Raw genomic sequence first — 23,895 nt, forward strand, 5'->3', positions numbered from 1 at the left:
GAAAGCAAGAAGTATGGGATACCACTGGTGATTGCTACTGCTGCACCCACTGATGTGCTTCCTTCACTCTGACTCCTGCTAACAGTTGGCACTTGCGATGATCCTGAGCCTATACATAGTCTAGTAAGGATTGTTGGGCCTGAAAGGAGATTACATTTTATTATAAAGACACTGTTCTATTGCGGGGTCATGTCACAATGTGGCTGTCTGTAAAAGTGCACAAACTCCTCCAAGACCTCCACCCCGTATTTCCTTAAGTCTTTTCCATAGTGTCTTCCTGGGTTTTAAACTGTACCAAGAAAGCTTTGTCACTAGTGGGATAATGTCACTTGTGATTCTAGTCTCACTAGTTCTGCAATAACATTAATTCCACCTAAAAGGGAATTGTAACACTGAAATAAAGAAAACGCCCAAAACCCTTACAGAGGGGGCATGCCAAAGCATTGTTGTGCCTGCCTTCCTTTATCTTACATTTTCTTATACTCCTGTTTGTCTTCCTTTTATCTCCTCATTTTGCTATACTCTGTTTATCCACATGGTAGTTTTATACTCTGTCTAGAGAAGAGCACTTATCAGATGGGAGAACCATAAAGAGATAATCAGACCGGTTCAGGAGCATTTGTTCCAGACCACTGGCAATCCAATATGAGACCATCTCCCTTCCTCTGAAGTGCAGTTCTTTCTGCTTAGGCACATTGCAGTACCCTTCAGGTTATCAGGTTTACCCCTCCGGCACAGCTGCTTTGGTTCAGCATCACATTCATGAATGGTTTAAAGGGTCACAATGTTGCAGGGCACCTGCGGAAGGTACTAGATGGTCAAAGTATTGACAGCCCCTGTTACAGTCCAAGATGCAGCTCTTCTCAAATCTTATAAATATTCCTGCTATGCCATTAGTAAGCATAGGGAAACAGAGAACCATGGAAGGAGATTAGTACACCACATCATTTGATCTTTTACTCCAGCCACTATGGGGTCTCCTCTCTATAATGGGAGCACCTGTAATCCGAATTTCTCCACTGCAGCCTCAAGAAAACACAAGAGAGAGTCAAGGGGGCTCTCCATTGCCGGAGCCAGGAGTTTTGAAGTGGTTCTAGAAGTCTAAGCAGTTTACTGAAAGAGACATGAAACACTGCCACTGAGGGTAGAGGGGACAGAAGCCTAATTATAAATCTTAACCCAACAATCATGCTCTAATTCTAACCCCAGAGTCCAGTAACCCACACAACAGTGCTTGTATCTCACTCTACAATACAATACAATACAATATGTTTTTATTGTTGAATTAATAAAAATCCTTACAATAAGAAAGGTAAGATTAACCAGGTTACATTATAAAAACAAGAAAATGACAATTTTAAAAAAGAGTTAAAACTAAAGCTCTACTCAAAACCCGCCCCTTCTTACAAGATAGGGATTTATAGAGTGGGCTGAGGGGCACTTGCAAAGAGGGTGGGGCAAAGCAATATGTAAAATGATCATTGGGAGGCCTGTAGCTGCTTTCTAATTTCCATCATAAATTTGAGACCCCGACAGGTCAGGATCGGAGATGAACCTCCCAGCCAGAAAATAACGGCCTGGCGACATGTTCTTATATTCAGGTTGTTCAATATGTCCCGTATAAAGCGTCTTCTAGATACCATAAGGGATGGGCATACACAAAACAAATGAACTAGAGATTCAGTATGATATCCGCAGAGTCGACATTTTGGGCAATCATCTTGGGGTTTCCAGGAAGGTAGTAAATCCTTAGATTCATGAAGGCCCATACGGAGGTTGATAAGGTATTTTTTTAAATAGTGGCTAAAATGGGATGCCAAATAGGCCTGAGGTTGTTGGAGTGAGTAAGAGGAAATGACTGACCAGGCATGACGTCGATGGGACAATGTTTGTTTGTCTTCTAGAACAGACTTTCTTTTGGCAATAGAATTTACTATTTTGCAGAAACTTGCTTGATCAACTTTTTTATTCCATGTAACTGGCAGATCGAAGTCCACAAGACATTTCTCCAAATGAATGGCCCAGGGCTGAGTGGGATCTGTATTGATTGCTTGCCAACAAAGATTATTTAGAGTGTCAGGGTCGGCGGCACGAAGTTTGTGACAAAATTTAACAAATGTTGACTTAGCCCTGAAATTTTGATTTTGAAGCCCAAATTCTAATCTCACCTGCGCTGGTGAGGAGCATTTAGGCAGTTTGAATACTTCTTTATAAATTTTGTTTTGTAGAGTATTTAGTAGACCGGCCTCCCCTCCAAGCCATGTTACCAGCCCGTACGATAATGTGGGTAAAACCTGAGCGGCCATTACTTTTAAAAGATGGGTATAATTTGGACCATCCAGTTTTTGCAAGAGACGCCTGTATCCGTAGATTAACGTCTGGGACTTAGCTTTTAACACCGCAGAGTGTTGTTTTTTTGAATTATCTTTGCCGATGGTGACCCCCAGATACCGATAGTGCAGCTGTTCCCCTATTGCAAGGTGGTTACATGTCCAATTGTATTTGATTGATTTTCGCTCTACAAGACGTATTACTTTTGTCTTGTCTCTATTAAGTTCCAGCTGTTCTTCCTCTAAGTAGAGTTGTAGAGCATTTATCAGCCTTTGCAGCCCGATTGGAGTTTGGCTTAAAAGGACAATGTCATCTGCAAACTGAATGATTGGCATTGGGGTATTGCAGAGGTTCGGAGCATGGCTTACAACTTGACCAAGTTTTTTCCCTAGATCGGCAAGATATAAATTAAATAAGCAAGGAGCCAGGACACATCCCTGTTTCAGTCCGTCTTTGGTTGGAATTTTTGACGTGAGACTTGTGCCCTGTCCTTGTTTAACCCTTGCCCAAGTGTCCGTGTAGAGGAGCATTAGTGAGTTAAGAAGGTTTGTTGACAGCCCCCATTTCTTGAGTTTTGCCCAAAGTCTCCCCCTACTAACTCGGTCGAAGGCTGCCCTGATGTCGATAAAGCAGCCGTATAACCGGCTGTTCTTCGTTTTGGCTCTTTCTATCAGGAGTCCTAGGGCTGTGAGATTTGTTGTTGTCCCTGTCCCTTTTCGAAAACCTGTTTGATAACTGGGGATTAGATTGTTATTATCCACCCATTCCTGTATTTCCTCCAGAATGCAGGATGCGTATAGTTTGGCTTCCACGTCTATCAAAGATATTAGACGATAGTTCTGTGGCAGTCTCCTGTCCCCCTTTTTGAAAATGGGATGGATGATATTACCGTTCCATGATAGAGGCTGCTGCTTACGGGCAAAAACTTGGTTAAACAGGGCAGAGAGCTGGAGGGCCCAAAAATCAGCGTTATATTTAAATACTGCATTGGGAAGACCGTTGGGACCTGGTGCCCCTTCTGTTTTAAGTTTGTTAATAAACCTTTTGACTCTATCGCTGGAGAATGAGACCGACTGTATCGGCAGGTCATTAAGCCTTCCTATATCTCTGTTATTTGTTGAGTTTTCTACTGCTCCATTCAGGTGGATTGAATTCGTGGTGGGATTGGAACAACAATAATTTTCAGGAAGAGATACATCCGTTTTGAAGTAGAGCTTTTTAACATGGTCTTCCCAGCTTTGTTTGCTAATGCCGGGGTCCTGGGATATTACTTCTGCGTTGTTTAATTTATTAATAATGCCCCAGAAGTCCCTTGTGTTACGCTTCTTACTGGCTACTAGCAATTTCGCCCACATTTCTTCCTTCTGTTTGTTCTTGGCTTTCCACACCATTTTACGATACTTTTTTCTCATAGTCCTAACAAGGGAGTAGGTTAGTGAGGAGCGCTCGATGTTACTCCTTATTGCCTTCCGTTGCACCTGGGCTAATTTTCTCTTTTCCTGTCTTAGTTTATTATTAAACCATGGTTCCCGTAAAACTAGTGGGACTTGATGTGAAGCAAAGGGTACCGAGTGTTGAATGGACAGGTTCTCTAACAGATTTTCCCAAGTTGAAACCGGATCTTCTTTTTGTTCCTTTTCGTGTAGAGCAAAGAAGTCGCTTGCGGTTTCGTGGATGGCTTTGGTTCCGCTGCCCCTCCAACGTAGTCTTCGTAGATTGAATTTCTCTGTATGATCAGAGAGAGCAGTTAGTTGGGCAGACTCCGGCACCCCTAAATTGATCCAAGTAATTTGAGGAAGGTGGTCACTTTCAGATCGCATTACTATTTCATAGCCCTCCAATAAGTCGATCAGTTTGTTACTAATTAAGGTAAAGTCGATCGTTGACAAAACCTTGCCACTCATGTATGTGGGAACTGTTGTCAATCCGCCTGCTGTTTCAGACTTTAAGATTGTTAATCCCAACGTAGTCAGTTGTTTTGAGATTGATGAGTTGGGCTCTGCCCGGGTGCTTTTTCTAGAGATGAAAGTATATAAATCGTCATCGTTTAGGTTTAAATTAAAGTCGCCTGATAGAATCAGCAAGCTTTGGGAGTTTGATTTCTGGAATGTTTTTATAAGTTCTGTAAGCACGGCCAGTTTCTCTTTTTTTTTCGTTCGATCAGGGTGAATGTAAATGTTTATTAATAACAATTGGTGGCAGGGTTTTATAGAGATCTTGGTTACCTGCACCCAACTTAGTCCCACATCCTGTTTTTCCGGCTCCCAATTGTATTTCTGCGAAATGTATGTGGATAACCCACCACTGGGGTGCCCAAACTTGGATGTTCTCTCAGCAGGGATGTGATATTCGGTGAAGCCAGGAATGGCGGGGTATACCAGATTCCAGGTCTCTTGTAATAGTAGAATGTCATGTTTGTTAAAAAACAATTGAGTCTCACTGTCTTGATCCATACTACTAAATCCATGAATATTCCAACTGCAGATGCCTATTTTAGGCATTTTAACCCCGTCCTTGAATGCAAGTTTTGGCCGTGTACTTTGATTTAAAAGTTCATTTTTCTTAGGTATACTTTTGATTTAAGGTTAACGGGATCCATGACCAGTCCTGGGTTTGGGACTCGCCTGGACCAGAATGCGTTTGGAATATATCATTACCACAGTTCTCTTGGGCAAGTGTAGCCGAGAGGGCACCATGAAGACACGAGGTTTGCTTGTGGTTGGTTCTGTATCTCACTCTACTGATGGAGAACTGAAAGAATCAAGCTCGAGCTAAAGTGCCTTTATGGTAGTCAAGGAAAATCCTATAATCTCACAAGTAGAAAATTACCACTCTTAATGGACAAGGAAGATGCACTAAGGCAGAAGTAGACCACGATGGATATCATTTGGTTAGAAATACAATTGATGTCACTGGGTCTAAACAAAAAGGTGGTACTACTAACAGTATGTGAGTGTACTTACATCTATGTGTTTGTAAGACTAGGTAGGCACCTTGTGAACCCTAACAGGGTACCCATCAGTCACCACTCGGAACCGCCCTTCATCATTTGGGATTCCTGTATAGCCATTTGTTAGGAACAGCAAGGGTAGCACAGTAGAGGAGATGTTGAACCTCTGATGTTACTAATGCCGTCCTGTATGGTCTGAGTCTCACAGGCTATTTTGAAGCTGGAAAAAAGAGAGTGACTGAGTATGCAGTGCATGTAGTGAGAGTGAAAAGTGAAACTAAAATTGGGTGAGAGGGCAACAAAATTTCTTTATTCCATGTTTTGCTCGCTCCTCCAATGTTAAAAGGCAGTGGGGTAAATTAAACAAATATTCACCCAGATGTATTGGTCAACATGTTTCTGCAATTAGTGGACCACTGAGTCCGTTGCATTCATCAGGACCTTTCTTTAGCTGAAGCTACTGCAATAATGTGAAGTGAATAAATAAAAAGTGACTACAAATATTAATCTGCGACCTGAATGGAGATCACCTGGATCCTTTAGGTGTCATCTGATTCCGCAGTTGTTGTATGTCACTAGTGAGAAAGCAAACATAACAGAAAATAGTAACCACACTGATTTGCAAACAGTTAGTGTGTTGAGTACATTTATAACTATATACCAAATTCCTTTGTCAAAGAAGTCTTTTTAAGCTTATTATTTTGTCTATCACATGAAGACATCAAATGATCTTTCATGGCAGGATACTTTATCTTACCATTGTAGACAAAGTAGAAGGCTGCGCCTCGCCTGGCAACAGCTCAGGAATCGAGGGAAGCACCGCTCTAAAAAGGGGAAAAGGAAGCAAAGAACAAGGGATGTTATCGCTCCTTTTGTTTGTCTGAAGGTGGGGTATGTATAGGCAAAGCGGCAAAAGGCAGAACCAAAGCACATCAGGTTTGTTGAATTTAATGACACCTAACCGCTGAGTCCGTGTGCCTTGTACAGCATAGTGCTGCTGGTTAGTACTGGGTGTAATGGATTTATCAAGTACTGCACGCAAGGAGCGCTATCGCGCCCTGCACCGACAAGCTTCTAATCGGCAAGTAAACTCTCGTCATGTGCGTCTGTCTGAAAGGCATGATCAAGAGCGCAATGGTCGGGCAAAGCCACACGGGGTCAGCAGTAAAAGGTTAACGTATCCCGTTCGTTCGAAATGCTCACCTGTCCGTCGGTACCTCGCCGCCTTCCTCTGAGCCGATGGGGAGGTAGCGAGGTACCGCGGACACTCTAGTTAAAAGCGTTCCAGCGATTGGTCCGGTGGCAATCACATGGTGCCAAATGGACCAATCAGCACGCATCTGCTGTCTTAGTCTTAGTGAGACAGTGCGCGCGCCGTGATAGGCTGGCTGGGAGTCACATGGTCCGACTCTATTTCGAGTGCTTTTATTGGCCGGGCCCTCGTTTCTATGAGAACATGGGGAAAACATAAACAAAGGCTGATTACCTTCGTTAATCTGAGAACACTGGTTGTTTTACCGTAGTAATAAACAGAGGCTGCAGGTCTTATTAGCCCAAGGAAACAAAGGGACAAGGATCTCGTCGTTTATATAAAACGATCACTTGGGTATTTAGTGAGATGTATTGGTAGGTTTGGCCCTGAGGTGACCCTGACTGGCATCAACTAGTGAATAGGTTATATATCGTTCTATGGCTGCAGTCACAGACCTATCCAGGATGTGTGAATTACACTAATGTGATGTTCAATGAAATCTTATATGACCCGTGGTTAAACCGAGTCAATAGTGATTTTTAAGGCACTTTTCTTGAGGCGTCACTTACCAGTGTCTATATACAGATATGTATGACTGTCGTCACCAAATTACAGGGAGGACCAAGGTATCTCATCATTGAGTCCACTCCTATTTGTACCCAGCCTAAACACCCACTTTTGTTCCTTGCGCATGAGAAAGGTAGTGTGGTCTGTTACATGCGGTGGAATATATGGCTGTTCAAGAACGGTCCACACAAATGCAGTGGGGTCATGTTGTTTCTCTAAAAAGCGATTCGTCAGCTTGGTGGCTTGTCTTTTCCGACGGATCGTACTTTTATGTTCGGAAATTCGGATTTTTACCTTCCGAGTGGTCGTTCCGACATATTTGAGACCACACGGACATGTGATCAAGTAAATTAAGTTGTCACTATTGCAATTTGTGAATTTTTCTTGTCTCCATGGTCTGTTGGTGCCAATGTCAACCTCCATTGATTTTGTTGTTTGGGGGCAGGCTTGGCATGTTCCACACGGATGGTGGCCTGTTACTGGTGGTAAATTCCAGATCGTACCTAGAGCCCTAGGTGTGTTGTTACGTGGTCTGGTGTGGACAATACGATCTCTCAAGTTTGGACCTCTCTTAAAGGAAAACAGCGGTTTCTCAATGGTGTCTTTTCCTGAATTGAGAATCGACCAATGTTTTTTAATTATTTTCTGGAGGTCATTTGTCAGGGTCCCAAACGTGGTGACACATGTAAGTCTGTTCAGTGTAGTTTTTTCTACCGGTGGTTCTAGAAGGGCCATTCTATTGTTGTTACCAGCGCGTTTCATTGACTTTTTGACCAACTTTGAAGGATATTTGCGGCTCAACAGTTGTTGTTGTAAGGCTCTCGAGTGTGTTGCGTAGCCTTCTCTGGTTGAACAATTCCTCTGCACTCTCAAAAATTGTCCATATGGCAGATTCTCTTTAAGAGATCTGGGATGGTGACTGTCAAAACAGAGTAAAGAGTTCTTGGCCATTGGTTTTTTGTAAAGTTCCGATTGTAAGCCTTCCGGGGTAGAGAAAATCTTCAGGTCTAGAAATGCAATGGCAGTTTTGCTCGCTTCTACTGTGAAGCGTAGAAAATTATTTCTGCTGTTAAGCCAATGGTGAAAGGTCATGAGGTCTTCATGTGTCCCTCTCCAAATTACCAGTATGTCATCAATATACCGCTTCCATATAATTATGGAAGCGATATACGGATTGGTATCATTCAGGATATGCTCCTGTTCAAAATGATGAACATAAAGGTTCGCCAGGCTGGGGGCGAAAACGCTCCCCATACTGGTACCAGACGTTTGGAGATACACTGTTTCTTCGAATCTGAAAAAGTTTCTCTTCATGGCTACGGTAGCACAGTCCATGATGAAACTGACAGGTGTTATACTGTTCAGATCCTTTTCCCTCAGGAGAGAAGAGAGGACTTCTAATGTCTCATCCTGGGGTATGGATGTATACAGCGACTCCACGTCAAATGAGACTAGATGGTCAGTGTCTACATTGAATTCAATTTCTGGAAGAAGGCGCAGCACATCAGTTGTGTCTCTGAGATAGGTGGGCATCTCGAGAACCATTGGGCGCAAAAAGTGGTCCACAAAGGTGGAAAGCGGCTCTAAGGCAGATCCAATACCTGAGATTATTGGCCGTCCGGGTGGTGGTCTTTGCTCTTTATGCACCTTGGGGAGGCAATAAAAGTAGGGCATCACCGGGTGTTCCGTGCATAAAAAGGAAGCTTCATTTCGAGTTACCCAGCCTTCTGCCAATGCTTCCTCAACCATTCCTTTGATCAGCCTTTGTATGTCTGGGGTCGGATCTTGGTCAAGGGGACAATAGGCCTCTTTATTGTCCAGTTGTCGCAGACACTCTGTGCGATAGTCATTCGTGTTCATAACGACTATCGCACCGCCTTTGTTGGCCGGTTTTATGGTTAGCTCATTGTTGGTAGTCAAAGTTTTTAGAGCTTGTTGTTCAATCTTGGAAAAGTTATTAAAGGTTTCTTTGTTGGTGGAAAACATAATCTCAATATCCTTCTCTACGGCTTATTCAAATGCCAGAACTTGTACTGGGACCATCTGTGGTCCTGGATTGAATTTCGATTTTTTTCTTTAAACCTGTATTAGTTTCTTCTTGTGTTTGATCTCCATGGTTGCTTTTTGAGAAGAAAAATTGTAAACGGATCTTGCGGAAGAATTTTGCCATCTCGATATTTGTTTCAAAGTGGTCATTCTTCATTGTAGGCACAAAACCTAACCCTCTGTTCAAGACTTGTTCTTCAATCGGGGTAATAGAATGGGCATTCAGATTGATGACGAGCCCGCTTCCATGTTCGTTTGTGCTGTCGTCTTGGTCTTCGATGTTGCACTCCTCAGGTTCCTCGTTACTGGCGGTGGACTGAAGTGAACTTGTGGCTGTGCACCTCTTCTCCGTCCTTGAGATCTCCCTCGGCCAAACCCTAAAAAAGGCGGTTGGCCTCCAAATCCATTTCCAAACTGTTGTGGAAATGGTCCCATTTGATGAGGATAGGGACCCATTTGTGGGAACATTGGATTTCCAAATTGCCAGGGAGCTAGTTGCCACCATGTTTGATTTTGGTATTGATTCCCTCTCCAGTTTCTCTGTGATCGTTTTCCTCGGGTCCTTTGTTGAAAATTGCTTTGGTTCGAGGAATCTGAGTCTGTGGAGTTGTCATCAGAGGAACTGGACCCATATGAGGATCCTGTTTTTCTACCTTTGTTATTTGAACCTGGAGGTACGTAAGAGCTACTTGTGTAGGGGTACACTTTCTCGAAGCTGAATTTTTCAAGATCTTTTTTGAATTTTTCCATTTTGGTAAATAGAGTAAATTCTTTGAATTCCTGGTTATTCTTATTCGACTCATCTTGGCCCTGTTTAAAGAGTTTAGATGTTAAGGTAGTTTTAATTTTGGATTCAAGAACCTGTATCTCTATGAGAATAGTGTCCGCTATTCGCTGTGATGTTTGAATAATCAACACCAGCCAGTCTCTTGTGCATCTCCATGCTATCAAGGACCAATTTTTAAGGAATTCTTTATCTGTGAGGAATAACCTCGGAGTATTGGTGACAATCGGACCTGATGGTGCGCAGTTTTTCCTTAGATACTGAGCCATGACTGCCCCATGTAAAGTTGTGCGTGTTAGGGATTTTTTGAGAGCAAGGACTTTACCCCAGTCGTCTGTGTTGTTATTGGCGACTGCAGGTATAGAGTCCAACAGGTTCGGATGTTTGTCAAGAACCTGTTGTATATCATCCTCGCCGAAAGCCAGACCATGATTCTCCGCCATTTAGTAAAAGTAACTGGATACTGGTATGTATTTCTGTTGGTTCTGAACCCTTAGCCAGAGTCACCAAATACGACCCTGTATCAGACAAGCCCAGTCAAGAGCGAATCAATCCTTCTTATCGGAGGATTGAAAGAAACAAGAGATGTGTTTCTTTGAACAAACGGCCCGCAGCTTAGAAGCTGCTCTAAAACTGGACAAAATAGGAGAATAGTGATCCTCCTCGACCTTAGTGCAGCGTTCGACACCGTGGACCACCAGCTCCTCATCGAAAGGCTGGCAAAAGTTGGTCTAGAAGGCACAGCCATATCCTGGCTCTCATCCTTCTTGACACAACGATCCTATCAGATCTGGGAGAAAGACGCCCGCTCCTCCGAAATGCCCCTCCAATGTGGTGTGCCTCAGGGCTCCTCCCTGAGCCCTACATTATTTAACATATATATGTCCACATTGGAGGAAGTCATTACCCCTTTCGGAGTGAGTGTCATCAACTACGCTGATGACACCCAATTAGTGGTGTCGTTGTCCCACCCTCAACAACAGAAAGCCGATCTCCTTAACTGCCTCACGCAGGTCCATCACTGGATGAATACATCAGCGCTAAAATTAAACGGGGCAAAAACCGAGGTCCTTGTACTCGGCCCAAAAGGAACCTCATTTCCGTTGGACATGTGGCCAACATGTCTAGGTCCCCCCCCAGACCCAAAGACAGAGGTAAAAAGCTTGGGTGTCTGGATCGACTCGGAGCTCTCTTTCGCCCCACAAGCAAAAAAGGTCGTAGGGACCTGTTTCGGTCTGCTTAAATCCTTGAGGAAAGTCCTGCCCCTTCTTCCTCCGAAATCGCAAAAACTTTTAGTCCAGGGTCTTATTATATCTAGACTGGACTATAGTAATGCGATCTATTTGGGTGCACCGGAAGCAACATTGACTAAATTACAGAGGATCCAGAACACCGCTGCTCGGATCATTACCAACACCCCGGCCAGATCTTCGGCCAAGCCTGCCCTCAAACTCCTGCATTGGCTCCCCATAAGGGAGAGAATTAAATTTAAAGCCCTGTGTTTGGTGCACAAAACCCTGAATAACCAAGGCCCTCCAATTCTCCGAAACTTCATTACCCCTTACATAGCCACAAGAACCCTTCGCTCTAATGCAGAAAACCTTATCAATGCCCCAAGGTTTAGGAAAGCACGATCAGGAGGAAGACGGTTCGCGGTTCATGCGGCCCGTCTTTGGAACTCCCTCCCACGAGATCTTCGTCTGGAACCCCACTACCTCCGTTTCAGGAAACGATTAAAAACACATCTTTTCCCCTAGCCCTTATGCTCCTCCCGTTAACTCAGTCCTCAGTCATGTCTCTTAGGTTCCTCAGCGCTGGGATACTTCCGGGTGACTATGCGCTTTATAAAAATAAATAATAATAATAATAATAATAATGGGGGGGGGGGGGTCTATAGAGAGTTTAAAGACCTAGCAGTGACATGTTCCCTAGCAAACTAGAAATACAATTGATGTCACTGGGTCTAAACAAAAAAGGTGGTACTACTAACAGTATGTGAGTGTACTTACATCTATGTGTTTGTATTATATTTGGTTATACACACTGTGGATAGATATCAGTGCCGTCTATGAGGCATAAAAGATTAGGTACCAAATACCGGTCGGAAATGGCCGATTTCGGCCGTTTCCGACCGGTATTTGGCCTACTGAGATGTAGGGGACCTTTTTTTCCGATTCGGTATTTTACCGATTCGGTATTTTACCGATTTGGTAAAATTACCGAATCGCAAAAATACCGAATCGGTAATTTTACCGTTTTTTTTTTTTTTTTAAATTTGGGATGTAGGTGGGACTACTTTCAGTCCCACAGGCCCTTCAGATTCGGTATTTTAACACCCAATCCAAACCGAATCCAGGTGTGCATGCACATGTGTGCATGCACACCTATGCCATGTGACAGACAGACATGCCCTTAGGGCATGTCTGTGTGCCACATGGCACACATGCCTGTATTTGGGGTGCTAGAGGGTGTCAAAGTGACACCCCCTGCACCCTTGCACAAATCGGTAATTACCGAATCAGTAATTACCGATTCGGTAATGCCCATTGATTCCTATGGGCTTCAAGGCCCATAGGAAGCAATGGGGGATACCGAATCGGTATTTACAGAATCGGTAAATACCGAATCTTACAGATTCGGTATTTACCGAATCTGAAATACCTACATCTTCCCCCCTCTAATTTACCACTTCATAAATACCGATTCGGTATGATTCGGTATTTATGAAGTGGTAAATGTAGATTTACCTACATCGGGCCCTAGGTCTCTGGTTCATTAAAGGGTTTTTAGCCGGACCCCTCAAAAGTTATCCATTGAATTGGACATAGCATGGCCCAACTGAATGCATGCAGATTGTGGTGTCCTGCTGCACGTGTTACAATGGTAGATATTATTGGAGCATAGTTTCTGGCAGTGTCGGGATGTTTAAGATGCATTATAACAGACCGAGCGCGAGAGAGGGAGTCACAGGCAGATTCAGTGTTCTACCGACTACCGAATGACTAAAGTTTACTAAGCCTGCAGATACATCCAGTCAGAGGAAGTGAATCAGGTGGCTTTCCATTCCATGAGTAACACATTGTAAGAAGATTGTGTCATTTGGAAGGGAGAATCTAATTGAACGTTACATTCAGAATGAGCACATCAGCTGAAAAAGAAACAAAGTTGCATAGTTTGAGTGTCATATAATGCAGCAATTGGTCCATGGTTATTTACTAAACAGAATAATTTACCAGCAGGTTTCTATCTTTCTATGAGATTACTCTATGCTGCAGCTTTTGCTCAAAAGAAGGTCCTGCGATGACTTGAACTTTAGCGAATGTTCTGCCATTTCTACTCCAGCACGATTGACCCCTGCATTTCTTTGTTCAATCTGATTTCATGAGTACCTCTTAGGGTCAAGGGTGGCGGGTCAGATGTAATAGTCTGTTTCACCATGTTGTACATGTGTCTCCTATTGAAGCGGACTATGTTCTAATTGAAAATGTATGTAATACTCAGTTCTCCTGTTCCTCGCCTAGTTTATTGGTTAGGCTCCTGAGAGTTTACTCTGGTTAGCTTATGAACGTGAGAGAACAGGAATTAACTACATGGTTATTCCTTGGAACTTGGGTTGGCAATTCATACATAATAGACCTGCAAGAACATGAAACCCTAGAGGTGTAGTATGGGGTTCAATGCTTCGTTTGAGCATTGACTTTTGATGATGACTCCGCTCCACTTTTATCCTTCCGAATCTTGCAGTGTGAAGGTTTCATGTTTTCATTTGAGCGTGAGTGAGGTGTCTTTGGTACACCTTTCTTTGGTTATTAGTGCTTCACCTGTGTTTTTTAGGGGCAAGAACACTTTTGGTGGCTCTTCCAGAAACTGTGTTCTGTAGGTGGTTTCCACATTTTGTGGTTCAACATCTCCTTGTCCAATATTGACAAAAGTGTAATTGGTCCCCTCTTAAAACCATAGACTGGAAATTCTGTATCTCCATATTCAATGGTCAGCATGATGGAATTCAGGTTAAGGGCCATGGTGCAACCAGTTTTGGCTTTTGGTGTCTTCAGCCAAAAAGGGTGTTTGAAGCAAGTGTTTTTCGGGTTTGCATTGCTATAGTTTGGTCATTTTCTGAAACTGCACTCCTGCAAAGTCTTCTCTCTGCTTTGGTACACATCACTTATAGTTGCTAGAATGAGGATGAAAGAATAGAAGGTAACTAGTAGAGTATTTATGAGTAATCTTCATTAGTCCTAATCCTGTTCTGCCTCATCTCTGTGCTCATGCTTACCCTTGCCACCTGGTCCATGGTTTGGGCCTTGCCCAGCAAAGACTAGTATCACTATCATTCTGTGAATGATAGCAAGTTCCACAGCACCCAGACTCAGAATGTTGTGTAGAAAGTGAAATCTACCTCATTAATGTGAAAAGGGACAGTAAGACTAGGCATAATGACGATTATCCATAAGTAATTGATAACTTTTTACAGATTTAAATATTTATTTTTAAACATCTAGTCAATTTACTGATGCTATAGGTATGTGTCAATAGATACCATGATCCCATATATATCTCAAAGTTTCTAATCATCAGCCTCTTATAGATGGTAATCAGACTAGGTAAACAGCATATTAATATGGTGTTTGGTCACTGCAGGGCATTCGAGTAAGTAAATAGATAGATTGCTTGTGTAATTTGCACATTCAGCAGTATTTTGCTTTACAGCTGTGTACTTGTTTTCAGGGGATGGAGAATACAGTGGAGTATTGTGCCTCAAGTATCTGAAACTATTGTAAGTTTTTGATTTTACTCTTATCCCTTATGTCTGTTTGTTGCAAAAGCCTACTAAGTGAAAGCTAGATGAAGATCTATTTTTGTAAACCACATGTGTATACAATTTGCTGCTACTGGTATTTGGATTGAAATTAACATGAAAAGTGCAATGGATAATTTATGTAATTTATTTTGAAGTGCCATTTCAGATATCACAAAATAGCGATAATCTCTCCTGTGCCACTTACCTTCGTGGCCTTTTTTTATGTTTGTAAGAGTGGCTATTTATCTTTGGAGCTGCTTACAAACTGTGGCCAATAAATTGTCCTTATCGTTTAGCTAGTGGTGCTTGTCTGGCTGTACTCCACCACTCGCATGACCTTTAATTCAGAAAGACGGTGCAAATGGGACCTCATTTTAAACATGCTGGCATTTTATATTGCCTACCTTTATATCGCCGAATTAGTCTCTTTAACACGCAGACAATAGCATGTTTTTACCGTTGTCTGTTGCTGAACTAACATTAGCAATTAAAGAAATGGTTATTAACTAGTAGCTGTATGGTATAGGTTTATGGTAAATGACAACTGTGGGTGGGTATTTACAAGTATCACTCATCTCCTCAAAATACACTTGAGCAGACACAAGATGCTTTTGATAGATTTCTGTATTGGACATTGCACCGATTACACAAAATCAAGGATTACCAAAGTCAACGGGTATGAAAGTCAGTGGTACCTCCCTGTCTTTAAAGCTGTTGGAAAGTAAAAGTTGATGATGACGATCATCACGCGTTTTATTTCAAATTACGAGATCCGTCCTACAACACACTCTCTCTCTCTCTCTCTCTCTCTCTCTCTCTCTCTCTCTCTCTCTCTCTCTCTCTCTCTCTCTCTCTCTCTCTCTCTCTCTCTCTCTCTCTCTCTCTCTCTCTCTCTCTCTCTCTCTCTCTCTCTCTCTATATATATATATATATATATATATATATATATATATATATATATATATATATATATAATCTCCCAGAGTTCTCTGCTTCTTTTTTTTGCATAATGTATGCGTCACTCTAAGCCTGAAAGGGTTTTGTTTTGATCTATATATATATATGGTGTGTGTGAAAGAAGTAGCAAGACACTGCAGGTAGGAGTAATCTTCTTTTATTACTGCCAACCTCCCCAGCAGCAGCTGCCGAAAACCGAACCCCCTCAACCGCATTGACTTAAAGGAACCTGAAACATTACAACCCCAACATTCTGACACCAGCCCGGTTCACATCCGCAACCCAACAATATGTTCTATACTAAGATAATATTTCTTTAAATTAAACTAAACCAGACTCCTAAATGCAGAATTTTCGTGAGCACTCTGCTCCTGCCCCATATCGTGTATATATTATAAAATATGTTCTCAATTACATCTACAGAAGTGACATCACATGATTCCTGACACCAGTCAATATTTTATATTATGACTGTTCACGTTGAGGTCATCACAGGGAGTGACATCACCATGACCAATGTTTTGGTGGTGGCTTCTCATGCACCATTAACTGTGCTCTCTTTGCAGCATAGAAATATGCCATACCCACTGCCATGACACAAACTAACTGTGTGCATCAGAGCATGGGGCCATGTTGCTCTAGCTCTTCTCTGCCCTAGCACGGATGCTGCTTGGCGTTTTATAAGCTAGAACACATCTGGTTTGCTCTGTTTTTTTAGCATTCTTTTCCTATGTACAATGCTTGAGAGCAGATGGGGTAAGTAGGACAGGATATAATGGATTGTACATGTACATTGAGCTGAGATTGATTCCTGCCATTCTTCTCTTCTCTTTTTATTTTTAAATACCAATAAACATTATTTCATTTAATAAATCACTTAAGTTTGTAATTTTTTTCATTTTCCATCATTAGGATGGAATCCCAAAGTAACAAATGTAAAAAAACGATTTAAAAAACCTTCTGAGGTCCAGCAGAAATAGTTAACTGAAGTAACTATAACTCGCGCACCACTATGCAAGGTGTAATTTTAGATGTCATCGGTGATGGTATTAATGATGCTATAAATTATGTAATAGGTGACGTCATAAATAGTGTATTGCGTGTAGGTTACGTCAGTTATTTATAACTGTTAACTGTTGAATTTTAATCTTTTTTTTAATGTGTTGGTTGTAACTGATGTTTTTCCTGAACTATAACGCCACTTTAACCTTTTCTTTTCTGAAAGTGGAATACACACTAACTTCAGTGGTTCCATACTATTTAAATATTTAAGCATCCTGGGTTTATTTTTAAGTTTTCATGTCTGCAGCATTTATTTTAACTCTTCACATCTGCCATGTTACAGTTGTTACTTATGAATTGTGCACTGACAGCTCTTGTACTCTTCAAATCTGCATCTTCAGATCTAAAACAGTATTAAGATTAAGAGGAAATGTATACTTGATTCAGTGACATTAAAAATATTTATTTCCTGTGTCTAAAGGAACCTCCCAAAGAAGACTTGACTGTGTCAGAGAAATTTCAGCTGGTTCTGGATGTGGCACAGAAAGCACAGGTACTGTATGGGAGTATGGAAATATTAGCCAGGTGAAGAGAAAATAAAGCTGGTAATCAAAATGAGACATTGTTAGCTAAGTATCAAATAGCCATTGAAGGTAACCACAGCAGTGACCATCATGCATGTTTGTCTGCATGTTTTCCTGCCTGTTCTCAGATCTTGGACACCCTGAGTAGCATTTGGCTTTACTGCATCTGTCTCCATTACTTCTGGAACATCAAGAATCAACCTGTGCTACACGCATAATAACATTGACAGCTAGAGCAGTCCATATACCGTCAAGCAGGCAATTTTTCCTCCTGTTACAGCAATGTAGTACTACCTTGGTGCTCATACCTACCTGCTTATCATGGAAGTGCCAGCCCTGTGTTACCCTGTGTGTACTGACCTCTATGAGCCTAAGTGGTGAAATGCCTCCTTACTTTTTTCAGGAATGGTTGATCAGATCTACTGAAACCAAACATTTACTTGCTTACCATCCCAGGGTCCCCTCCTATTCCTCTAAACTCTCATTATCCAGGCACCCGTAGGGTTTTTTTTAAGTTTGAGTTTATTAAAGTACAAAAGAACAGAACATAAAATGAAGAAACAGATAAAATAATAAGCCATTAGATTATACAGTAATAAAGAAAATTATGATATTACAAAGTATATATGAATATATAAGAAATGCAATCAAAATTGTGTACATAGAGAAAGCAACGCAAGCATAGCAATATTGAAAAAGTATGCAATATGTTCAAAACAATAATATAGAACGTTCAATAAGAGATATTAAGAAAAGGCAATGGGAGAATCAAGGTGGTTTTCGTACTTCAACAGATCTAGCATTGGAGGTAGTGACTGAGGGAGCAGATGAGGAAAAATAATTTGCCAAAGGAGATCCCTTTTAATTGCTAGGGAGATGGGGGGAAACAGAATTAGTATCAAGTCGATGATGAAAGCAAACCGTGTTCCACCAAGCACGAAATGTAACGTTAGTAGCTTGTTTCCAATTAGAGGTAATAAGGTGAAAAGCAAAAGCTATCAAAAGATCTATGAGCATGTATTGTTGATGGGATTGGGGAAAAGTAGGAGGGAGAGAACTTGAAAAATGTGAGTAAGTGAGAAGGGGACTTGAAACTGAAAAATCTTTTGGATTTATAGCCAAACCATTTTCCAAAATTGGAGTATGGGAGGACAATCAAATAACATATGTTTCAAATCTGCAGAGGAACAAGGACATGACCAGCAAGTAGAGGGAATGTCTGAGGAGAAAGTTGACAAAGTTAATGGGGTAAACAAAATTCGATTATAAATGAAATAAGGGGTTTGGGTGGTATTAGCAGCTCTAGAGGTTTTATGGATTTTAGACCAAATCTTATCCCAAAATGGGACCGGCCATTCTTGTGAATGGTCTTGTTCCCAGGCTAGTTCAGTCTTAGTCTTGGATCTGTCTAGGGAGAGATGAAAAGATTTATAAAGAAATGATGCGGGGAGAGGAATCTAATGCAGAGGATATAGATTGATAGAGGATATGGATGTCATTAGAATTTGGTAGGGACTGAAGGTATTGAGTAAGAATGGGAAGTAGTAAATTATATTGTGAACGAGAACTGGAAGGTAGAGAAAATTGAAACTGGAGATACGAAAAGGAAAGAGGATGGTTGTGAGAGAGGAGTTGAGAAATCCTTCGCAGGCCTTGGGAATGCCAAGTTTTTCAGAAAAAGGAGAGAAAGAGAAGGATAAGAAGAGGACAAGAAAGGGAGAAGGAGCTTACGGGAATGAGAAATAATAGGATTACGGAGACAAGTCAAAATAGATGTAAAAGATAAGATTTCACGGAAATCAAAGGGAGAAATAAAAAAGAATTCTATTTTCAGCCAAAGAGGAGGATAAAAGGGGAGATCGGTTGAACAGATGCCTGTTTCAAGGAAAAAGCACGATGGTAAGCTCTAAAATCAGGGAAACAGACTCCAGCATGGGCTTTGTCCTTCCTTAAGGAAGCAAGAGCAATACGGGAACGTTTACCGTTCCATTAGAATTTTAGTAAAATAGAATCGATCTTCTTAACACCCTTAGGGTTTTGAGAGTGGGATTAGATGGTATCAGTGACTGCCTCCTGCCTCACCCCCTTAGTAGCGAGCAAGGAGGGCACAAATGAGCTATTGACGCCCAGAGTGAATGAGTGACCCCTTCATTTTCACTGCCATTGAATGGACACTTAACATGCTTTAAGAAGCAGTCATCAGAGGACATTGCCATTTTGGGTGTTTGGGAATTTATTAGTGTGCCGTCACCATTCATAATAATTTTCTCTTGTCTAAAGACGTTTCTGTTTTTTAGAGTGCATTTCTTGTAACAAGTGAAAAGTAACATATTTGTATTAACTACTGTCTTCTTATAATGATCATTTTTTGTTTACTTTGCACATTGAAATATGTTTCTATATGTTCATTCTGTTAATGCCACCATGTCCATTTTCACGTTGGTTTGATGGTTCAGTAGACAATGATGAATGTTTTCACTGTTGTGTAAGAAATTAAATCCATAGTTCACATAATCAAAAAGATATGAACTGAAAGCCCATGGAAAGCTGGATGTTACTGCTGCTTTTAAAACAAGCAATGAAAATCATGTAGGCTTTAGTGTCTTAAAAAGATGGTCACTTGCTGAGTAATGCACACATAATACAGGTCAAATGTGTCAGAACCCGTTTCCGAGGGCCACTGGGAATGTAGGGGCTACTGGGCCCAATTGTGTGGGTTAAGGCCTTTTACTGCTGATGTACAAGGGCCTGACCTACTATAGATCCTGAGCAACTGGGCCAAATCCCATTTCTGCACTTGATTCTCAGCAATGCGTGGTCTGAGTAGCCCAAGGCTCCCACAGGGAAGGGCCCAGTAGTAAAGGTGGATACAGGATAGTGAATACAGGCTGACAACTCAAAATATGCACAGCAGAAGCAAGAAATCATTATCCATTTTTTTCTACTGCTAACCACACAAAGGAAAATATGACATTCACAATCAATTATAGATTCCTCCCCTAAGGTTGGGGCTCTAGTGTTTCTTTGGAGTTTCCCTGTCCCACTCACTCCTCACGTTAGAGATTGTGATTATCCCCATTCACTCTTGGTAACATCTACGGTATGTCCCACTAGTAGCCTGAATCTTAAGAGGCCACTGTGAATCTGGCTTAAAGTCAATAGTGTTCCAGCATTACGGCGCTAATTTTAGCAAGTTCTCCCTCTGGCAGCAGGCCTGAATCGAGTCTTACCCAGACCGGCCGGTATGTAATGTTAGAAATTCCTGAATGTGCCTCATCCACAGGCACTCTCAGCAGCTTAGTTCAGGTGAGTTAGGCATATTCGCGGCAGTGGAGCAGGTGCAGTCTCTCACTTGCGCTCCTGAAGTGACCCAAGGCTCTCTGTTGTTCCTCCTGGTGGGTAAGTGTTTAGGACGGAAAACATCCATTATCATGCGGGCATTGCATCGCAATGCCTTTACATCGCTGGTATTACAACACAAGTCGTTACAACGACTTGAGCTGGATGGTGCTCTAACCTAAGGAATAGTATAATATACTATTACAACACCTTCCCTACTGTACGTAGACTGGTGATGGAATAGTAAATCATACTATTCCTAAGTCCAGTACCCTCCAGCGCAAGTCGTTGTAATGACTTGCGTTGTCAAAACTGCGATGTAATGTACCGCAATAATTGTGATCGCGTTGTAACGTCACATATTCGTTTGGGACATCTATGGATGCGACATTATGGCCTTGTCTGCCAGACATATTCCTTCTGAAAAATTGGACACCGCCACATAGAAACTGGCATTGTCGGATTTTTAGAGAACTGAATGCTTAGCAGACTGTTTTGCAAATTCTAATGCATGGACTAGTGCCTGTATAAGTGCTAAGAAGTTACTCCTTCCGGCCCCGTTCCATCCAGAGTTACTGAAAATCATATTGAGACTTAAAGCCTTTGACCTAAAATAGGATAACAGGTTTACAGGGAACCAAGGCATCTCAAGGTTTTACAGGAAGTACGGGCTACGTTTCTAACAGAAACTTAAGTATCACAGTGACCAAAAGGAATCTCTGTTTAGTGGTTCATAGTGTTCACAGTCTGGTCTGAATTTAGTTTACCAGCAATTAATTAATTTTCCATGATCCTGCACACACCTCAACTAAGGCAGGGAAGAATTTCAAAATCGTATGTACCCTGATATAACCTCCATATATATTTTCAAGTATTCTGTGTGGCATATTTGTCTACTTCTCAGCTCACCTACCTTTTGTGGAAGGCATACGCCTCGGGTGTGGGTGGGCACATCTACCCATCAGTCAGCTACCCTTCACTTGATGAGGTTAGCTTGCTGCTGGGCGCCACACACTCCAGCAGCAGTTCAGAGGCTTTGCCATTTGCTGTGGCCAGAGTATCTGCTGAGAGATCAATGCAGCAGCTAGAGGTAACGGATAAAGAGAGTGCTACTCTGAAAATGACAACCTAACAAAGATAAATAACCCACAACACTTAGTGTAAATCTTTAGCAAAACCCTACAACTTTAGATTTGACCAGGGTAAAATTTAAACTGCAATGGCGTAATTTTCATAATTTTACAAAGCAAAAAAAAAAGAAGATATTCTTTTTCTATCTCCCTCATGCTTCCAAATCGTTGCTCATACAAAGATGTTTTTCAGTTACAAGCATCAAGGGCACATACCTCTCTCTTCTATGCTTTTCTGAATCCCAAAGTAGGCGATAGGCACAATCAAGACTCTGGTCACATTCATCCAAGAAGACATCTAGCCAGAATTATTTTGCTTGCAAGTCTAAACTGCCATCAATCACTTAATAAAAGAGCTCTGCTTTTAGTCAACAAGAACATCACCTACATCCAAGATCAAAGCAGCAGCTTTCCTTCCTAAAAACCTGGAGCGCTCATGTACAGTTCCCTGTTCAGAAGCTCTGTTCAAAAGCCATCTAGTCCAATGCAGCTAGGATGGGAATGGAAATGACGTGGGCCACATTGAATTAGTTATAGAATCTGCATCTCAACAAAGTGTCAGAGGGTGTTCACAGAGTTGGTTGGCAATGTCCCTGGCTACATGCCAAGCTCCAGTCCTTGGAGAAATTCCCTTTCCTGAGATTTGAAAGTTGCATCCTTCAAGAGCTCACAAAACATGGCAGTCAGTGTTTCTTTGGTCTGCAACAAGCAGGCAGTGCTCATAGTTATATCCTTAAATGATGACTGTCGTCGACAAATGAATGTGTGTTAAAGTTTGTCATTCTTGCAATCTGCATTAGACAATCACATGAAATTATTGAGGTTCTGGATTTTTACTTACACTGCACGCTTCTGAGGAGCCAGAATCTTCAACCACATTCATTGTCAGAAGAGGTTGACCAAGCCAGTTTATTGATATTAAGGTTAACAGGGGTATACAATATTTTTCTTACGTCAATTCTGATCTGCCTGGTTACGTGTTCATCCTTTACTAGTAAGAACTGTGATGAAGTAGTGATGTATTCATTTTATTGTCCAATAATCTGGAAAGTCATCTGAACACAACTGCTGCCTGTGCCTTTCAAACTCAACGCTGTTGACCCATTCCAAGCACTATCTAGATTTGTTTGTTCAATTCATCACATTTTCACAGATAGCATGCCTTGTAAAGAGGCTACTTGTTTGTTGTCCATTTCACGTAACTTATATTTTACTGGTCGACGTATTTCACAGTACTGTCACTTAAGAGCTTCATCTCTAACTCCTCTAGAAGTGAGGCACCAAGTGCTTTCATATGATGTTTTGTTGACCATTACATTTTCAAAATAAAGCTTTGATAAGTGCATGCGTATGAAAATATAAGCGCCATTAAAGAAGGAATTGTAGGAAGGGTTCAGTGATCCAACTCTAAACTGAATTAAAAAAATATAAATCTGTATGAAAGGAATACATTATAATTCCAATTCACAAAATGCCGCTCTTCTAACCAATTTGTAGCATTTACTTAGGACATTGTTTAACAAGCGCTTCTTTGCTGTGTAGATGAGGAAAACCTAGCTAGACCAATTAAGAGAGCTGAGGGACATGCTTTCAGAGCTTTCCTGAACCCTAGTTAGTCCTGTTGTTTGCAAAGGTTTAGAAAAGTCTCATCCCATAAAGGAGCAGCCAGGATTGAGACATTTCTGCTGCCAGCTGCTGCTTTTTTAAGTTTGGAATTTTGAAACACACTAGGGTTTCCAAGTTCAGGGCAGTAAACATCAGTTTTCCATGAAAGAAGAACCATGCAGAATTTGGTAAAACGCATCTGAAAGCTCCAATAGCAAGTCAGTGAAGGACAGGCGAGTCCCCGCTCTCCCTCCCCCTGACAAGGAGCGCACAGCTGACGGGAGCGTTTGCGCGCTCGCTGGAAAGCTTTGTATTTTAATTACCTTTTTCTTTCTTGTAGGTTGTTTTAGACCCTCGTTCTCCATCTCCCCTTACTTGCACATAAACTGTGTCCTCACCGCCGCTTGGTGGGTTTGGTGCCTGGGGTGGGTCGGCCATCTTGGATTGGGGCTGAGGTGAGGTAGTAGATCTAACTGCGCTTCATTGCGCATGCGCCAGCGGGGGAACGCCTATTTAATGCTCCTCCCCTAGCGTAGCGGGATCGCGT

General features: G+C 41.8%; 1 protein-coding gene across 4 annotated transcripts in view; it reads left to right on the forward strand.

The window, feature by feature from the left end:
* GRAMD4 (GRAM domain containing 4) overlaps positions 1–23,895 on the forward strand; it is a 535,734-nt gene that overhangs the window by 468,323 nt on the left and 43,516 nt on the right. For all 4 annotated transcript variants that reach the window (XM_086967284.1, XM_086967277.1, XM_086967288.1 and 1 more), the window contains 2 exons: positions 14,659–14,707; positions 17,172–17,243. In XM_086967284.1, the coding sequence (XP_086823410.1) occupies positions 14,659–14,707; positions 17,172–17,243 (121 nt within the window). The remainder of the gene's footprint in view (positions 1–14,658; positions 14,708–17,171; positions 17,244–23,895) is intronic.

Source organism: Lissotriton vulgaris, chromosome 1_1 (genome assembly GCF_964263255.1).
Source record: "Lissotriton vulgaris chromosome 1_1, aLisVul1.2, whole genome shotgun sequence".
NCBI lineage: Eukaryota > Metazoa > Chordata > Amphibia > Caudata > Salamandridae > Lissotriton > Lissotriton vulgaris.